The 19,788-nt window shown below is 44.4% G+C and overlaps 2 protein-coding genes across 2 annotated transcripts; one reads left to right on the forward strand and one right to left on the reverse strand.

Annotated features, from left to right (window-relative positions):
• The first annotated feature begins 2,645 nt into the window (after positions 1–2,645).
• slc40a1 (solute carrier family 40 member 1) lies at positions 2,646–9,012 on the forward strand. Its single transcript, XM_029137166.2, has 8 exons — positions 2,646–3,006; positions 3,092–3,159; positions 3,342–3,501; positions 3,728–3,843; positions 4,761–4,887; positions 5,186–5,431; positions 5,519–6,154; positions 6,481–9,012. The coding sequence occupies exons 1-8, from the start codon at positions 2,973–2,975 to the stop codon at positions 6,795–6,797; spliced, it is 1,704 nt and encodes a 567-aa protein (XP_028992999.1). The 5' UTR covers positions 2,646–2,972; the 3' UTR covers positions 6,798–9,012.
• A 1,282-nt stretch (positions 9,013–10,294) lies between these two features.
• wdr75 (WD repeat domain 75) lies at positions 10,295–19,446 on the reverse strand. The gene is made up of 21 exons (XM_029136766.3): positions 19,292–19,446; positions 18,891–19,020; positions 18,369–18,434; positions 18,029–18,128; positions 17,592–17,716; positions 16,808–16,878; positions 16,502–16,618; positions 16,236–16,324; positions 15,787–15,945; positions 15,621–15,680; positions 15,311–15,426; positions 14,805–14,980; positions 14,471–14,625; positions 13,708–13,888; positions 12,697–12,791; positions 12,511–12,606; positions 12,175–12,344; positions 11,802–11,861; positions 11,388–11,531; positions 11,190–11,281; positions 10,295–10,989 (listed from the first exon to the last, which is right to left on the reverse strand). Exons 1-21 carry the CDS (start codon positions 19,420–19,422, stop codon positions 10,788–10,790), a joined length of 2,535 nt encoding a protein of 844 aa, XP_028992599.1. The 5' UTR covers positions 19,423–19,446; the 3' UTR covers positions 10,295–10,787.
• Positions 19,447–19,788: the final 342 nt, after the last annotated feature.

Genomic DNA, 19,788 nt, shown 5'->3' on the forward strand with positions numbered 1-19,788 from the left:
AATCTGATCCAGCCTTCTGCGTTCTGTTCAGGTGAGATCACGTTCCGCCTTTGCCTCCATCCCTTCAGCTGTGGCCTGTGAGCGTCAGGCAACTGTGGGCCACAGGAGGCAAGTCATCCTCATATTTTTAACCTGGAAGCACAAATTTAACCCACGTAAACATGGTTTGTTGTTCCATGGCTGGGCTCAAAGGGAATCCCGTGGGGCAGATACACCTGAAGCTCACATGGCCACAAAATGACACAGCAGCCACTCGACTGATGATGACACACACCTGAGCCTGGCTGACTCACTGCCCCACTAATAGTGTGGCGGTAATGTGTTTGTACTAGCTCAATGTGTGCAGGCTTAGAGAAGGCTTAGAGCTTTCTGTGATCCTTGAATAGATCGCATTCGGTTAGAAGCGTCTATTGTTATCACATGGCTCAAAATATGTGCCTGTGTTGCTTGTTAGGCTCAGTTTTGCTCACTCATGCTTGAGACGGCACAAGGTCACTTTACATTCTGGGCCCAAACAAAAGAAACTGCTGCTGTGTATCATTTTACAATCATCATCACATGAACGTGTCTTTCACCATGTTGATTAACTGTACAGTCGTAGTTGTTCTGTGTAGTTGTGGGCTTGGTCATGACACTAAACAAAAGATTTGAGCGTTCCCACCCACCTGTTCTTTGTCCATCGACATCCGTGTCTAGCAGCTAATGTAAACAATGAAAGCGACCAGATCTATCGCACAAATCTGAACTAGTAGCGTCCAATCAGCCCGCTGCTCTCTGATGCGCTCTGCTTCACTCAGACACAAAAGTTACAATTAGTGACAATACTTTAAACTTCGAAGACTGATGCACCTTTTGAAGCTACTACCACCAATAGCTTAGCTTAACAAAGGCTAAAGTCATTCATAACCATCATTTGAACCACTGGTTGCCCTGCAACATTGTGATGCAATTTTTCAATTTAAGTAAGTAAATAAACTTTATTTATACAGCACTTTTCGTAGATATAATCACAAAGGGCTTCACAAGGTGCAATTACTGTAATCAATGGAAGAAACATGATTTGATCTTTATTGATTTGCTGTGTAGTAGATGGTGCTAGTTACTAGCTGAGCTAAGTTAACTGTATACTGTATACTGCACCCCCACTAGGATTAATTTGTATAATTGCTACTTTACTCACTATAACCCCAGGGATTTGGCTCTGAGTTAAAGTCATATTTCACAGAATGTTGTAACACTTCTGGGTATAACGATAAGGCCAGTTGGATCTCCCTCAGAGAATGAAGGGATTGTTCAACATTTGTCATGTTGGTGAGTTTGAGAGTGTTTGAGGGAATTTAGACACCTGAAGGAGCAGTTTTTGTTGACTTTATCTTTCATTGCACTGTCGAGATGATTGAAAAACTGGGGAGGGCAGCAGCAGGGCTTTAAGTTTAATGCAGGGTGCTGGTGTTAACACAATCCCATCAGCAGTAAGAATCCAGTGCACAGACTCATATTAGCCTTGTTACATGTAGTGTTTTATGGATGCAGACCAGGGATTTCTCATCAACTCAGCCGATAATTGCAGCCTTGGTTCTGTTCTGTTGACATAGGTGGACAAATGCAAGTCATTCCAATGCGTGCGTTGTACAGTGTTCTGTGTCCGCCACTGTGTGCAGGCGTCTTCACAAACAGCCTTACCGGGTCAAAGTAATCATAGGCTGAAAGCATTGAATGTGTGCAACATCGATTCAGGCAAGAACTTTAGGAATGTCTGTTCTACTGTAGAAACCACTGCCTCTCAGATCCAGTCAGTACTGGAAGTCAAATATAAACTAACAGTATACATACATAATACATAATAAATGCAAGATAATAATGAGAATGCAGATATAATCAGATTATAGTAGAAATTCAAATTCACAGCAGAATTTTTTCAATGTGACTTTAAAAGCTAATTATAGTCTGATAGGTCTGATTGTTCTATTTGAAATGAGTTTTTTGGTGATTTGCACTGAAATCAAAGTTAAATCAACCTGTCTATAACGGACCTGGCTTAATTTGTTTATGGAGAAGTTTTTCTCAGCTAACATGACTCAAAAGACACAATACACAATACAGAGGAGGTAACAAAAACTCTGTGACACAAGGTCGCATAGGGTGTCATTTCCCAAAAAAATCACCGCGGCCACGTGACGTGTGGTGGCGGGAGCCTCACGCTTTATCGCTATGGAGGGAAATGAATTACCAGGTGTCTCGCGGGATGAATATTCACCTGCTGAAGCTTCACAGACGCAGCAGGTAAATGACAAAAGCAAAAATACACGGATCAGTCTGAAGACAGAGTCACGTCTGATCAATATCAGCCAGCACCACTAAAATGTCACAATAATAATATAAAGTTATGACTGTTATGTCTTCCTCCAGCTCTCTCTCCGTATTCTGAAGTTTTGCTCGGGTTGTGGTAGAAGTGAGCAGCCTCCTTATTTTAGCAGAGCTCGTTTTACTCATCGTTTGCGCTGAATAGAAGCCGCAGCGGCAGGTAAACAGCGGACGCACGGAAGAGGCGCGTTCACCGACGCTGAAGCGGCTCGTACGCGCGTGTGAGGGAGGCGAAGGGGGGAGGGGCCACGTTTGTTTTTGAAGCTATGTAAAGCTCCGTGGGTCACGTGACGCCGGGGGTATATTGCAGGCAGGAGGACAACAGCGCGAGCAGAGCCGAGCTGAACGTCCGAGCTGCGTCCGGTCCAGCTCCAAGCTTCGACTTGTTGCCGCTTACGCCGTTCGGTCCATAAGGCCATTACTTTCCAACTTCAGCTACAGTGTTAGCTAAGTTTGGAAAGGACAAACGGGGAGAAACGCCGCGACTGCATCTATCTCATTGTTCACTATTAGCCGGGAGTCGACCTCCTTTGCTTTAACAGAGGAGACAGCGTCAAGACAGAAACCTGCGCTCATTTGGCTGTTTGCGCCACCTGGACCCCTCTAACATGGATAACTGTGCACCTAAAAAGACATGCGCTGGTAGGTGTTTGTGTTGAGATGTTTCACATGACGGGCTGTGTGAGTGTGACCATGAATGGACGCTGACAGCTTGATGTCTCCACAGAGTCTCTGCGGGACTTCTTCACTTCAGCTAAGTTTCTTATTTACATGGGCCACGCTCTGTCGACATGGGTGAGTCAAACTCTTCATGGCACATCTATTGTACATGTTCATCATGATGGTGGTGCTATGTATAGCATTGTTACATGTTTATAAACCCCTACAAACAACAGTATTTTCCCTGAAGCTGAATGTATTTTTCTAAAAGCAGAGCACCTTGACCACATTCCAAACTCATACATTCATATTCGCAGGGCGACAGAATGTGGAACTTTGCCGTGGCCGTCTTCCTGGTGGAACTGTACGGGAACAGCCTGCTGCTGACGGCCGTCTACGGGCTGGTGGTGGCCGGCTCCGTGCTGCTGCTGGGGGCCATCATTGGGGACTGGGTGGACAAAAACCCCAGACTCAAAGGTGAGGGGATGTCACAGCCCAGCAGGCTGGTGCAGAACGAGCATGCATGCTTTTCTAGTGTCTCACTGTCACAGCTAAATTCACCTCTGGCAGAAGAATTGATCCAGAGCACAAGATGAGGGTGCTGGGAGAGAGTCCAGCCATCTTGTGGAAGGACTCTAATGAACCAGTTCAGCACACAGTAATGTGCTGTCTTTCTCTAATTCTGGTTCCGGTGCTTCCACAGTGGCCCAGACTTCGCTGCTTGCCCAGAACAGTTGCGTCATCCTGTGTGGGATCCTCCTCATGCTTGTTTTCCAGTTCAAAGAGCAGCTTGTGGAGCTCTACAATGGATGGATTCTGGTAAGATCTCCTCTGTGCTGACTTTGTTTTACAGCAATCTGGTCATAATTTTACTTTGTAGATTCTCAACCATGGCCCCTGGGATCGAAACTTGCTTTCCTTTATTGATCTGAGCTTCAGTGTCAATATGGTTTATGGCTGCTTGAACAGCTTCAAGACGTGAATGCAGTTCTCACATGACCTTTGACTGCTAAAATGAGCCAGAGGCTTGGGCCACACCAAACAACACATTCTCTTAATTCTTTGTACTCTGCCAATTGTTCTTTCATTTTTTTCAGTTGCTGTTATTGTTTCTAACCTTTTAATAAACTCACATGTTTTAAATGACAGAACCAAAACTAAGGAGCTAGCTTTTCAGAGGAGGGAACAAAGCCTTCCAAGTAATTCCAAACACACTGTTAAATTAGCAGAGTTTGTGACGGTGAACCACACAGACTTGTTTACACATGAACACAGTATTCTTTGGAGGTGGACAGAGTTTGATGAAATAGGAGAGTGTTGGAGGCCGTCTAGTCAGCAGGTTCTCTAAGGCCCTTCACATGACGGACAGGGAGAAATGTGGCCAGACCAGTGGAATTTTTGCTGTCAGGCCAAAGGGAGCTGCGATTACTTTGTGCACACAGATCAGAAAAAACGTTGCAAACTGGAAATGACACAAATAGAATCAAAAATACTTTCATCTTTTTGTCCTGTACTACAACTGATGCAAACTATTCTTAAAAGGCATTTTATGTTATTAAACAAATATTTAAAATGTTTTTTGATTCTCTTCAGGGTTTCATCTTTCTCCTAGTTACAGTTAGATTCAGTTATTTGACGGCTTTAATCAGAGTGGCACGATACGTTGCCACTTTTTTTTTTAGACCAGTGTAAATTATCATATTGAACAAATGGGAACCTTTTGTCTTGTTCGTCAGACCACTTGCTACATTTTGGTCATCAGCATCGCCAACATTGCCAACCTGGCCAGCACAGCGATGGCCATTACCATCCAGAGGGACTGGGTTGTGGTGGTGGCAGGTCAAGACAGCAGCAAGCTGGCAGGTCGGTGTATGGACCTGTGACCCACTATCACAAGGGTTCAGTAGGACACACTTTGAACCCTGCTGCTGACTCACTCTCATTTGTAGCTTTTATGTCCCTGCACCCAGGTGTAAGAAGCTATTAACAAGATTTGCTCACATGTTGATAAATGAACCCTGTTGAACTTTCTTAATCTGCTGTTCTAGTCATTCTAGGAAAATCTACTTATGGCTCTGTTTTATACATTCTCCCAAACATATGAAGGCTGCAGCTGGCTGCTGCACATAACTTACTATTGGCGTTCCTTTGTGTTAAACAGACATGAACGCCACAGTGCGGATCATTGATCAGCTGACCAACATCCTGGCTCCCATGTTGGTGGGTCAGATCATGGCCTTTGGTTCCCACTTCGTTGGCTGTGGCTTCATCTCTGGCTGGAACCTGTGCTCTATGTGTGTGGAGTACGCTCTGCTGTATAAGGTCTACCAGAAGACGCCAGCGCTGGCGATGAAAGGGGGGCAGAAGGAGCAGCAGCAGGAACTCAAACAGCTGAGTTTGCCGACAGGTAGTGGCCGTACGCTGGCTTTGTGTGGTTTCAGTCGTCCTGATCTGTGAACACACGTGAATCTCTCCATCCTTCTGCTGTTCATAGATGTGGAAAACAGCCAGAGTCCCGAGGAGTGTTCTCAGCCACTGATGAATGAAACCTCGGCTGTTGCTAAGCCCGACTCTTCTGAGGAGCAGGGCTGTTGTTACCAGGTGACTGAGCCTCTGCGCACCCTCAAGGCCGGCTGGGTGGCCTACTACAACCAGAACATCTTCTTCGCCGGCATGTCCCTGGCGTTCCTCTACATGACTGTGCTGGGCTTCGACTGCATCACCACGGGCTATGCTTACACACAGGGCCTCAACGGATCAGTGCTCAGCCTGCTAATGGGGGCCTCGGCCATATCGGGTATCTGTGGCACCGTAGCCTTCACCTGGGTTCGCAAGAAGTGCGGCCTCATCCGCACCGGCTTCATCTCGGGTGTGGCTCAGCTGTCCTGCCTAATGCTGTGCGTGATCTCCGTCTTCGCTCCTGGCAGCCCCTTCGATCTCAGCGTCTCACCCTTCAAAGACCTTTACACCCACCTGATTGGAGAGAAGAGCCTGCCAGAGGTTGACCAAAGCCTAGCCACCATCCTGGGTGGGAACAGCACTACTCCTGCTCCTGCTGAAGAGATGCCACCGCTGCAGTCCTACATGTCTGTCGCTTTGCTGTTTTCTGGCGTCATTGCTGCAAGAGTTGGTGAGTAAGCTGAATCTGATTATCTAAATGCCTCTAACATCCGCTACGGTGGAGTAAGGTCACGTCCAAAGTTGAGGTTTATGAGTGTCACTGGAAGGAAATGAGAGGTTGTTTGCAAGTTTATAAGCAGTTTTCTAAATGGTGATTTTGTAGATGACTTGAGCAGGTGCCACACATTCAGAATGTCACACCACCTGTGTGAAATTGCTCCGGATGTCATAGCAATATTTTCAACCTTTGATGCCAATAACTTTCAACAGCTTCCCTTCAGTTCCACCTTCCTGTAATGTGAGTGTTGGACCTGAGTATTGCTCGCTGTCCCGCAGGCCTGTGGTCTTTTGACCTGACAGTGACGCAGCTCATCCAGGAGAATGTGATCGAGTCCGAGCGTGGCGTGATCAACGGCGTCCAGAACTCCATGAATTACCTCCTAGACCTGCTGCACTTCATCATGGTGATTCTGGCCCCGAACCCCGAAGCCTTCGGCCTGCTTGTCATCATCTCTGTGTCCTTTGTGGCCATGGGTCACATGATGTACTTCCGATTTGCCTTCAAAAGTCTGAGAAGCCGCCTCTTTCTCTGCTGCTCGCCGGAACAGAAGGTGGAGACAGTAGACAGCCTATCGCTGCCTACCACTGTCTAAGCTATGGAGACTCTGTCCTGGGTACATATCCGTCAAGCCTTACCTGACCCTGCATCTTCTTTAACTAATACCACTGCAGAATGCTAGTATTCACACCCAGCCATTAACATAACGTGAATTATCAGCAGAAGGAGGTGAGTATAGAGCTTAGTTAGAGAAAATCTAGTAGTAGCAGTAATAGTAGTTGTAGTAGTAGTGAAGCTTTAGAAAAAGTTAGTGGGTAGCTCAAGTTAGATAAAGAATTTCTACAGCATGTACAGTAAGAACTCAGCCGAGCTCTGCAGCCTTTAACACATACATGCACTGTCACACAAGGGTCCATCACCGCTGGGCTTAACCCCATTTTGGGTGTTGTTAGAAATCAGTGGATCAGGCTGTACTGTACCAGTACAACCATACTACAGCATGGGTCCTGCTGTACAAGGATTCAAAGGTGCTTCTGCTAACAAAGTCAAAATGAGGGAGCAGGATGCAGGGAGGCAGGCACCGAGGCCTGGGTTTAGTGGGATGGGCGACCCTCGGCCAGGCCAGCGGTGCTGCGGCTGTGCCTGCCAGTCTAGTCTCAGACGCATCAACTCACATCAGCACGTGTGACGAGCAGCCCGTGGATGTGACCAAATGCAAGCTAGGATGTAGTGTCGTGTAATAGGTGGCTATGGGATTAAGCATATTTATTCAGGAAACGCAGTTTAATGGGTTTTTATGATATCAGTATTGTATGCGCTTCTGATTGTGCCATAAGAGATAAATCCTATGCACCTTTCTCAATAGTTCTCTCCGTTACCAAAGTCAAAGTCCATATGCAGCATAGAAGGAAGCGAGGGAAAGCCATTATCCAACTCAGACATGTCCCACACATTAACACTCAGCTGTTTGTTGGGGACAGCAGGTTTCAGTTCACTCATGCAATTAGATACAATTAGACTACATACTTCTAACTCCACTGACACTGTGCTTAGCTGTCTTTTTCTGATAGATGGAACCAGTTTCTTTGTGATTTTTTTGTTTCACTTCTTTAGAGTGATTTTTGTTGTTACACAGGCACTTTAAGTGATTGACATCTGTCATTACATCCAATGCAAGTTCAGAGTTCAGACACTTCATCAGGACTTTTGCACAAGGCTGAGGAGCTGACCCTCCCCCACCTGTATGTACACCCCCACCCAGAGAAAGGCCCAGGTCTGTTCACACAGTGGTTTTTAGGGCACATACTTTAAATGCTTAGCACAACGTTTTCAGAAAGTCTTCTCCGCTCCTTAGTCTGCCAGGGAGCTGAGTCAGCAACACTTATCTCCCAGTTGCTGCTTCCGGCTGAGCTGCCAACAAACCCTGGACTTGCCTCTGTCTGGGCTTCTGCGCTTTTACTCTGAGCTTCAACCGTTTACTCCTGTTGTGTGTCCTTCGTGTGCTGACATATTATTTAGCTTTGCAGCGCTAATATGTTTCATGGTGTTCTTCCTGTGAGGTGATTTAACAGATTAAACTTTATAATGACCTTAAAATCACAGATGCTGAGAAGTTAGCTTTATTCTAAAGATCTCAAACTACTGTTTGTATCTTAAACTAATGTAGCTTTAGTTAGTAGCTGTCTACATTAAAATATCTGACACTTTAATGTAATGTAGCTTTGTTGAACATACACATGGCCACGTCCAGACAGTTAGCAGCTGCAGCCCACCAATGGAAACTCATCCAGTGTAGTCTGGGGAAATATTTAGGTTGGAAACAGGTATCCACACCAGACACTGGAGAACAGAAGCCTAATTCTTGTCCATTCCGCTAAAACTTGGGTGGGAGTCAGAACATCTGCAGGTGTGGTGTCCCACAAGGAGCAGACTCTCTGGAACTGGACCTTCGTTCTCATGACCCGTGCAGGTTTATGGAAAACCTCAAATTAGCTTTTTGAACGGTCTGATGATTCAGGAATATGCCATGTGGCCATTAACTGTGTTTTCAATGTAAATAACATTAGTAGGCAGTTTAAACTTACATGAATATACAATTGGAAAATGTACCAGTAATTGTTGTGTATCAAGGTGTTTGTCTTTTTTACGTTTTTGTAAACCTAGTCCTTGACATTGTGTCTTTTTTTCACACGTTTGAAATTGTGTGTAGAATCATTTGTGTTCTGGTATAATCACACTCCACTGGGTAAGAGAATGATGCTATGCTTGTACTGCATACAGTTCATTCAATAAAGGAAACTTTACAATCATCTGTCTGTGCACTTACGTTCCCTTAGCTTTGGGCTCAGCCGCTGCTGTGCAAGGTCACATAGCACATAAGTCAGAGCCCCCACCCGCTGCACTACCCCCACTAGAAACATGCTCTTCCTGTGTTTGACTGACATCCAGTTGACCTGCCTAAGGTTAACAGGTTCCTTGAGGTCACTTTAGGATTTAACACTTCATGCATATCCATGTTATATAACTGTTTGAAATCAAACTCAATCTAGTCTTATTCAAAGTTTCCTGTAACACCAATAACAACTCTAGCCTTCAGTCACCAACAAATACATTACACCTATCAGAGACATGTTTTGAACTATTTTAAATATTCAGTCGATTCTCTTCTGGTAAGTGAAAGCTACACTGCACCATGCATGTATGAGGCTTTTAATGCAGGATGTGTCAACAGCAAAACACAGACAGGAAGGTTTGAACGGACTCATGCTTCTGCTCATACCTGAAGAACCACACACTCGGACGGACCCCGTGTTTGTGTAACGTACAGACAGAACTAGGATTTTAGGTCACGCCGCATCTGTGGCAACTTCTGAGATAAAGTACATTCAGAGGTTCAGGCTGTCCCACCTGATTCAAGAACTGAATGAATGACGTTAGGATAACACACAGAAACCAGCCTAGTTCTAATTATGGCAAGAAGAATGTCAACCAGAATCTAAACCTCATTTACTAAATATATAAATCAGCTCCACAGCATGGCCGTGAGGGTTCACCCAGACAGAGCCAGGGTTTAGCATTTCCCTGATGTGCTGCAATATATACCTGCCGCTATCTGGTCCATAAAAGAGCCAGATAAACGGAGAAGAACTAGATAACCTTGACCCCATTGGATCACCGAAGCCCCCAAGTGACCTTGACCGCTGACAAAGGAGCCGCAGTGGAACCGTTACAGCACCTGATAGAGGAACCGAAAAACGCTGAAAACAAGTTGACTCACGAGTCTGAAAAATAGATTATTCAGCTACTTACACCACCTTTTTCTTCACCATTTCTAGGTCCTGGTAACAAAAGAAAGTCATTCAAAAAAAAAACATGGAAAACATTCAATAGGCAAAAAAATATTAATTCATGACTTCTTTTTACAATTTCTTTAGCATCAGTCAGTCTCACGCTTTTGGAAAAGCACCAACTGGTCCAGATGAGTCATGGCTCACAGCATCTGATAGAATCCTCACTCACCTATTTACATTAGAGTCCTCACAACAGGAAAAAGCTGCCTGAGCACTAAAGGAGTCAGGGAAGAGCCAAAGGCCTGGTTTACACGTTTTAATAAATGTTAAGCATAGAAAAATAAGAGTGCACATACACGTGCATGTATACAACAGTGTTTGTTTTACATTTGTTCAGGTGAAAAACTCTAATTAATATTCATGACTGAATAGAGTAGGTGAAGGTTGTTGCATGTGTAATCATGGTTTATATTTAAAGCCTTTAAAAGTGCAGGATCTGTCTGTAAATTCACCACTGTGCACTTTCAAAGCATGTTTTTCAACATGACAGTAAAAACAATATATATAATGACTAAAAATACTTGAGAGATGTCATGTCATAGTTTGTAGCAGCAAAAGGCTGTTGACACAGGATCTTTCAGAAGAGACTCATCCACAAGGTCTAAATGAGATATTTAGTTACACATTGACATTTATTTCTTTTCAGAGGGAAAAACACTATCGCAAGAGTAAAGACATCCACAGCACCCATTGATGTGGTGAAGACTCCCAGTAGAAAGTGTCTTTGGGCATTTTCAAGAGTCTAGGAGACCTGTGCACCAGCTGTGGTCGAGCTTCTTCACCCTCCTCAATTCCCTAATCTGAGCTTTGGAGAGAGGGGGTGCTGCAGCCACAGGCCCCAGCTCTGGTCGCAAGATGCTAGAGTCCATTTCCCCCTCTGAATCCTCTTCCTCTTTCTCACTTTCCAGTTCCTCATCTGAATGTTTGTGTTCCTCCCTGGGGCCATGAGAACACAAGGAAAGCAAAAAGGAAACATGACTCTGCTTATTTTCATCGCCTCATTTTCCAAAGTCAGAACACTATTGATTCACGAGTTGCTTGAGTTTCAGGTGGTGTTAGTGTTGAGAAATGCTGACAAAAGAACTGTACTGTATTATTTAACTTTCAACTCATTAGGCCCTAACAGAACTACTGACCTGGAGTCTGTGATGGAGATGAGCAGAGACTGTACAAACATGGAGCATAAGAAAGAGGTGGAGGGCAGGACGTGGGCTGGCGTCTGTAGAAGCTGCAAGACACAATAGCAACACTTTACAAATAGGAAACAAGGAGACAGGGTAACTCTGTAATAGCTCAGCAAAACCAGGTCCAACCTGGGCACGCCCAGTACTGACCTCCTTCATAGCAACAGTGCCTTGTGGCAGAGCTGCTCTGTCCACTGGCAGGCTGCTGTCTGCCTCTGGGTTTCCTTCCTGCTGCCGGTGTTTCCCCAGTAACAGGTAGAACGGTGTCATGGCCACACTGTCATCTATCATAAGCTGAGAAGGAAAGTAGAAATGTTAGGAAAGAAACATAGGAAAGAGCAGATGTTTTCATTCAGAAAAGAATGGAAAGAAATAAAATGATCATCACATGGTCTTTAGCAAACTATGAAAAAAAGGGGTTTCAGAAGGTTTAGCAGCTTGATTGAAACTGTTCGTTTAGAACACGACAACTACTGAAGCCCAGCAAACAGATGGTTTGTCTCCCTGAAGTGACTTGTGAGTGTGTTTGTGCAACCCCTCTGTTGTTGACAGGTGATGTCCTACCTGCTTGCTGGAGGCCATCAGCCTGTCCTCTTCTGCTTTAGTGGTAAATGACAAAAGGTCCTGAAAGAGTTTGCATCATTTCATCAAAATGAACACACAAGAAAAAAAACCACCTGGCCCCTGTTTAAGTTTGCATCTTGATCTCTGGCCCAGTTTCAAGTCGACTCTGGCCTGTGCTGGGCCTTGACCTCCACCCCATTATCCCCCACTCTGACCCCTTTAACCCTCATCTCTGGGACGAAACCAAACACCCCACAGTGTTTGACCCAGTTCATGGTCTGTAGCTAAATGGGAGCGTCAGCATTATTTAATCCTTACATAACGTTACATTCTGCCTGCTCCCCTGCTCATATAACACAACATGACTGATTACCATGTTCTGATTAAAGAAGTACAGCTGGGAATGGTTGAGCCACTGGCTGCTTTCCTCACAGCTCTCCAACATCTCCTCCCTCGGAGCAAAGACAGCACGGGTCACCTTCCCTGAACACACAGCCTTCTGGGAAAACAGGGGCCGAGGCTCACTGGGCTTGAAAACAAACACTGGAACAGAACAAACACGACAAACAAGGAGCATTTCAGATCAGCTGACAGTTTAAACACATGCACAAGGGATGTTAAAGTGATATGGTCTGCTGTTTCAATAGGTGCTGTGGGTGTCAATGTAATCATTCTAAATGTGACATGTCGTCCCAACCATGAAGCTTACAGTCAGTGCATCCAGCCTGGCTGCAGAAGGCAGCCATGTTCTCAGAAAGGGGGTCGGCCAGCAGCAGGCTGGTGTCCATGGAGGTGCTCCACTCCACTGCCAGACAAACACACAGCCATGCAGTTAGATTAAAAAGGAACGTCTGACGGCATCAACTTCAAACGCACACAGATGACGAGTTCTTACAGGAGCAGGTGAGGAGGTTCCAGCAGCAGAGCATGTTGTTGGAGATCGTCCCCAGCAGATACTTGGAACAGCTTAGTCGCCCAAAACAAAGATTCCTAAAAGTGCCAAAACAAGAAGGAAAAGGTCTCTTTTTGTTTGCTGCCACCTAAAACCAAGCAGCTCCTCACACCCTAACATATTTCACAGGATTAGCTTCTAAGGACTTTTTCAGTTTAGGGATTTGATGCAAGCAGGAACCGAACACCCTCCATCTAAAAGTAAGAAGTGCCAAGAGTTTTATAATCTGCATTTAACAGTTCAGACTGGCGGCTAAGTATCAGTTCATTTAAATAACTCAGAAAAATAATAAGAATAACTATTATTCTGAACTCATCAGCTCTCTGATAAAGGCCACTGACGTTAAATGTCCTCGTCCCATAGGTGGTAGTCCTGCAGCTATCAACACTCATCTTAATCCTCTACTTCTACAGCATCTGTACAGCTTCCAGTTTACACAGGAAATGCCAGAATCTTTGAGTGTGATGGAGTTTTCAGAGCCATGCTGCATAAAGTGGTTTACTTTTATTGGTGAATCCTTAGTTGTAGGAAAAACTGCAAGGCATCTGTGTTTCCTTTCTGCACATATCAATGGCTGACTATGTTTTGTAGAAAATGTGGTACAAAAACCAGCAGTAGTAGTTTATGTCCTCGGTGACCTGAGGCCCCTCCTTCAGCAGAGCGGACATCTGCCAACAGCTCTGAGACTCCAGCATCGCTGTGGAACTGCACTTCTTATTCATGCAGCGTTTGCTAAGAGAAACAACTCTGGACTTCAGAAAGTCATTGAACCGTCGAGACACATCCACAACAGATACACAAATAAATAAAATTGATGAGTGATCTGACTGAAAGGAGAGGCCTTCACGTTAAACCTATTCATTATGTACTTTTGTTATAAATTTTTACTACTAGTAATATTATAGCACTAGTTTCAGACACCATTGTTGTATTCTTGCATGAATATGCTCCAACCTGATAATTCCTGGAGGCTGGGACAGAGTCGTGAGTAGCTCCCAGGAGACCGGGCTCCACACAGTCACCACCTCCTGAAAGCCGACTGCCAACAGAGAGCCGTCAGCTGAGAAACAGCAGCACCCGGGCACCAGCCCGTGATAGGCTCCAACAAAACCACACGACCAGGAAGGACCTTCATCTGCCAAACCGTTCCAGAGGCGAGACAGACAAGACAGTTAGCCTAAAGTACTTTAAACAAGTCGAGAACAGAGCTGTAGCAGTTTTCTAAATTCAGTTTGCTTTAGACATTGATTTTTATTTCTGTTTCTTTGGGGCCTCTAGAATCATTAACCCCCTTTAATTTGTGCTGTCGCTGAATGTGTCTGAACATAGATCACCTATGTCATGTGGAGTGTTTGTAGGCCTGAAATTGCTGCTGATCAACACTAAACCTGTTAATTTGTAACTTAAAAAAGTAAGTAAGTAAGTAAAGTAATTCTAAAAAGGGGGTCACATTTAGGGGGACTGATCTGAAAAAAAGCTCAAACCCTCTCTAGGAGAGGTGGGATGTCTCCGACAGGACGGCAGTGGGTTTGGTGTGGGGGTAACTCAATGGTTTTTACCAAGCAGACGTTTTGCAGCATTTGTGTCTGGAGGAATCTGTGCTTTACTTAAAAAGCACATAGTTCTCTTCAAGTGAATTTGAGATGCTTGCATTAACACTACAGAGAACCCCAATGTTGAATGGGGCCACAGTTGAAGTGCTCGTGGTTAGACTCACCCTCTGTGTGTGCTGGCTCTAGCTGCCAAGCTTTGAAGTGTCCCTCCTTGCTGGCAGAGACCAGCATGGTGGTCTGGCTGTCTGCGGCCTGGCAGAAGCACATGGCTGTAATCTGGGCCTCGTGTGGGGCTGAGATGGTCGTGTTCAGCACAAAACTGCAGGTGATTCCGTTGGCACGTTACAGGGCGATGGTAGGGGATCATGGTGGGAAAAAACAAAAAGAACTAAGACAAGTCATACCTACAAAACTAAATACAGTGTGGAGCGGTTTGTTATTAAATGTACCAGTCTGGAATCTCTCAGACGCCAGCACATGGAAATATAAATCGTGTACCTTTGGGTTTGTTGGTCGAATTCCCATAGTTTCAAATTAAGCTCCACCTCAGTTGCACTTTGTTTTCTCTCTTCCACTGTTGCCAGCCAGTTTCCCGCAGGACTGAAGGCTGCTTTTACCACCTCCATCTGCTCTAGGCCCAACTCATGAATGTACTCCTGCTGCACAATGTCCAGCTGCAGGAAACACACATCAGCATCAGCATTAGTTTAACTGGTCACAGCATTTTTGTCCATACTGAATACGTTTCTAAACACCTTTAGGGGTTCAGGTGTGTAGGTGGTGGCTCGGCTCAGGACTCGTTTGCAAAAGAAAGTTACTTTTAAGTCAAAAAGTATAATGTGGTCTCTTTGCCACGTTGTACAGGGAGGTCAAACAAACGCATCATGTAGAAACCTGTTATGTGGCAAACTTAGATCTTATTGACACATATGACAAATGTCACGATACAAATGATATGTGTCACATGGTCAGGCCCTCGGCCAACGTCAGGCCGCGTTGCTTACGTTGTACAGCAGCTTGTCCCGTTGCAGAGAGTAAAACTGAAGGTGACCTGGTTTTCCGTTCAGCACCAGAGCTTTGCTGCATGGATCCACCATTAAGTCTGTCCTGATACTTCTTCCTGCAGCAAAAGAAAAATCAACCAGTTTCCATGTTAATATGCACAGCTCTATGCTGGCAATTTCTATTTTCTCTTCTGTGTTAACGCCCTGGGTAAGTAGTTTACTGGTGCTACAGGTTTATGCATTGTTTACAAGCCCTTAAGACGCGTTTATGATCCACGTACGTGCTGCTGCCACCACGTTCTGTACTCACCTTTGACCAAGCCCTGGATCACAGCTGACACTTTGACACAACTCTGTATGACTGTTATCTCTAAAAACAAGGAACAGATAGATGTCAGCTTTACATTAAATCTGCACACACCCCCACACGGTCACTGTGAGCCATCAGAGTGAATACGATAGGTTAAACCCCTTACTGTTATCACTGTGTGAGGTACAGAATAGCGATCCATCAGGTGAGACGGTGATGTGAGTGATGGCAGCACCCAAGCGAGGGAGGAAGTCCCGCTGGTTATCTTGGTTATATCGCCACTGGACCAGCACCGATTCAACCCCTCCACTCAGCAGGTTGGTACCTGGTGAGACAAAATGAACACTGTCAACGTAAAAACTAAAAAGCAGAAAGGAGACGTAGATTCAGTGTTTTTGTGTGGCAGTCATTCTGATGTCTGCTGCTTCAGTACTAACAGCGGCTGAAAGCCTAATCAGACATTAAGTGGGTTTTCATGACTTTGACTGGTGTTTGTGTATAGATGAGCTCCTCAGTGTTCTGGGGTATTCATCTGTACTGAGAGTGCAAGTATTCTTACAGAGTAAATGCAAACACAACTGAATTCATGGTAGGAACAAACCAGCCTGTGTGTACCTTCTGGCGTGAAGCGCAGTGAGCTGACAGCACTATGGTGCCAATGAAGGGTGGAGTACGTGTACTCCTTCTGGTCGGTGAAATTTCTCCTAAAAACAATGTCAGTCACACAAATCAGTCAAACCTGGTGCATTTCACAGACATTTAGCAAAATGGAACCTGACTTACAAATACAAAAGTAGCACAACACACAGAAGAAAGTGATGAGCAGATGTTTAGACTACACTCAGGGTTGAGCTTCAAGTCCATGTGGCTGCTACACTCACCACAAGCGGATCTTGCCGTCTTCATGTCCTGTGGCTATGCAGTTTTCATGTGGATGGCAGGCGACGCATGTGAATGTGTTCTTGGCTCCTTTCTTGTTGTTTCCTTTAAGAAAAAACCTAGAAACCCACAAAGAAAATATACAGCTTTACTAACCTTAACGCCCTGTCAGAAAAATAGTTTGTGAATTGTGACGTGGTCAATCTTTCATTTCTGTAGTGCAACCAAGTCAAGTGGAAAGGCCACTTTGGATGCGTGCATTCTAAACCTGAGTAGTGGTTTTGCTTATAGGTTTTAAGATACCTTACCTGTATGATTTCTGTTTCCTGAAGTAGAAGACCTCCAGCTGAAAACCTGTAGCTGAGGCAATATATTCCCCCTGTTGAATGATAACATGCAGGTAAAAAGACCAAACACTAGATCAGTCTTCTAAGAGACTTATAGTAATGAAACATTAACGTGTGCAATACTGTCTGCTAGGGCTGCGACAACGATTCGACAAATTGATAATAATCGATGACGGAAGTTGATCGATAATGATTTTCAGTTACCGATTAGTCGGGCTGCTCATTTTACTGCGCAGCGTGACGGCAAAATAATGCAGCAGTTAGCGAAATGCTGGAAAAAACAAACCAAGCATCATCAGTTGAAAGGCTGCGCCCTAATTTAATGAGCATTAAATATCAAACAAAGACAACAATAACCTGCAGGTCACAAAGTTTGTGATTTGTAAATACTATGGTGACACAGGAGAGCGTACGATTGACTGGAGCTGCTGTAGATCTTCACATTGGAACAAAACTCTATGCCTGCTTTGTTTATTTATATTTTGGATATTGAAGTTTTATTATTCAAACACTGGATTTTGTGTTTTGTTTAAGATTTAAAAAGTTGAAATCAAAATGTAGTCAAAAATAAACACTGATAAGGTTTTTTTAATAAGCAAAACATCAAATAATATATATTTTTTATTTGTATCCAATCAATTCGATTAATCAATTATTAAAATAATCGTCAGATTAATCGATTATTATTATAATCATTAGTTGAATCGTTAGTTAGTCGTTAGTTGTGAATTGTTGATGTACATACCCCTTTACCAAAGGAAATGGTTGCTGGGTTGGAGTCCACATAGCTAAGCACAGCTGAAACCTCCCGGGCCTCCACCAGCTGCTCTCCGCTCTGGGGCAGGTGTACTGCCACCAGCTGGAACAGCTCTGCACACATACACACCGAGAGATACATCAACCTGCTGGATAGTTCTAACCAGTGGCCTCTCACCCACTTTCTATTCCTAACTGCTTCACACTTTTGGTCTTTGGCGGCCCCTAGCCCTCATAGAAAACAAATGCAGTTCTGATGAGAAGGCACTAGAATAAAATGATTTGAAGCCATTTAAGCAAAGTCTAATTATCTTGGGGGTTCACAAAACTCATTTAATAAAAAGGTGTGGTAAACATTTATCGCGTCAGTCACACGTCACTCTAGCAATAATATCAACAACAACAAGACAAAGTCATCAAACATACCGGATCGTCTGTCAGCCCCCATGGAGATGACAATAAAAAGGATTCCTTTATGGTGTGCAGATGTATACATGGAGTAAATTGGCTGTCCAATGACACACGTCTGCAAAAATATAAAACACCACAACTGTCAAACATTGTGTCTACAGAGAATAGAACCAACCTCTTAACTCAATCTTAGACTAGTAGAGACTAACTGCACATGGTGATAATTGTACCTCTATGGAACTGTAAACAGACAGATGAATGGATTCTGGTTCATTCAGAGATGAGGTAGATAGTGTGTGCACAAGTTGCAGTGAAAGAGCAAATAAGAGGGAAAAACAGATGCATTAAGTCATACTCTAATAAGGATGCCATCCGTGAAGTCCCACAGTCTGACAGTACCGTCTAATGAGGAAGAGTAGACCTGCCAGGAGACAGACAAAACAAGATGCAACAGATGTACAGATTCACGCTTACCACTAAAAGAAGTTTAGTTCTGGCCAGTCTTTGAATTGTTTTAAGTTAACAACTGTTATATTTTTAAAGCTTAGTGTTCATTTACAGAACTGTTCACTGTAGCAGAGTTACAACCAATGCCCTGGATCATTTGAGTTCAGTACAGGAATCTACTAAGAAGGAAAATTCTCTTACCGTAATGTTAACATAAGTGTAATGGATATAAAGAACGTGAGAAGGAAACCACATTGACGTTTTCATTAAAAGTCATGAGCTTCCACGTGTGTTTGCATCATAAGCACCGATTAGTTTAGCACTGATCACATCCAGATTTTAACCGAGCAACACATAGCGACACACCCGGAGTGAAGGCGTTCTGGCGTTCGGGTAGCGTGGCTCTCATCAACAGACTGTGTAGCTGTACCTGCAGGTGGTTGGAAGGTCTGATCAGTACACCAGTAACCAGGTCGGTGTGGCCCCGCAGGTCGCGGATGCACTCCTCTGTGGAGGTGCTGAACACTTTCACAGACTCGCCTGATGGACACAGCAGGAACCTGCCACAAGCACCACGTGTTAGAAAAACACCGTCCACCAACCGATTATCTGCGTTAATGTTCCACTTTGTGCGTCTTAGGTTGCCGTTAAAGAAAATATCTGCACTTACTACTGATAGCTTAGTGTTCGGTTAGCAGAACAGAAGTTAGCGGTTATCAGCTAGCTTTTGTAGCTAATGCTAGCACCGGCTTCAGCTGTCAGGCCAATAAAACCTTAACAAATTTGTGATAAACACTTCACCATCTTACCAAAGTAAACACGAACACTAACCTTGAGTCACTGCTTATGACAGGCTCCCTGAAGTTTATTTTACTGCCACCGCGATGAACCACGCGGACGTTCGCGTGCTCAACCATGTTTTCACTACAGTCAACTTTACCCTCTGACCTCTGACCCTTCATCTCAGCGAGCGGCTAGATGGGTTTTACTGCCCCCTGCAGGACTGGGGGCCCCACTCCGGCTGTGACGTCAAACAAAAGGACGGTCTGAGCTGAGACGTAGATATCTAAACATACGCTTCACTATTACGAGTCTATGTTTGGTGAAGCAGGAAGTTCACGGTTTGTTGCACCCACAACCACAGGGTGACAGTGTGCTTCTTAGAATGCGCGTTTTCTAAAGTGAGATTTTTTAAATTAAATCAAATGTTTTAATTATATCGTGCACAGCGCCCTCAGATGTTTTATAATACACAGCACGAATTTTACATACACGTTTGTGACGCAAGTCCGCTTCGTTTTCGTTAATAAGATTTTATCAATAATAAT

The sequence above is a fragment of the Betta splendens genome, chromosome 21, assembly GCF_900634795.4.
Source record: "Betta splendens chromosome 21, fBetSpl5.4, whole genome shotgun sequence".
In the NCBI taxonomy this organism is placed as follows: Eukaryota; Metazoa; Chordata; class Actinopteri; order Anabantiformes; family Osphronemidae; genus Betta; species Betta splendens.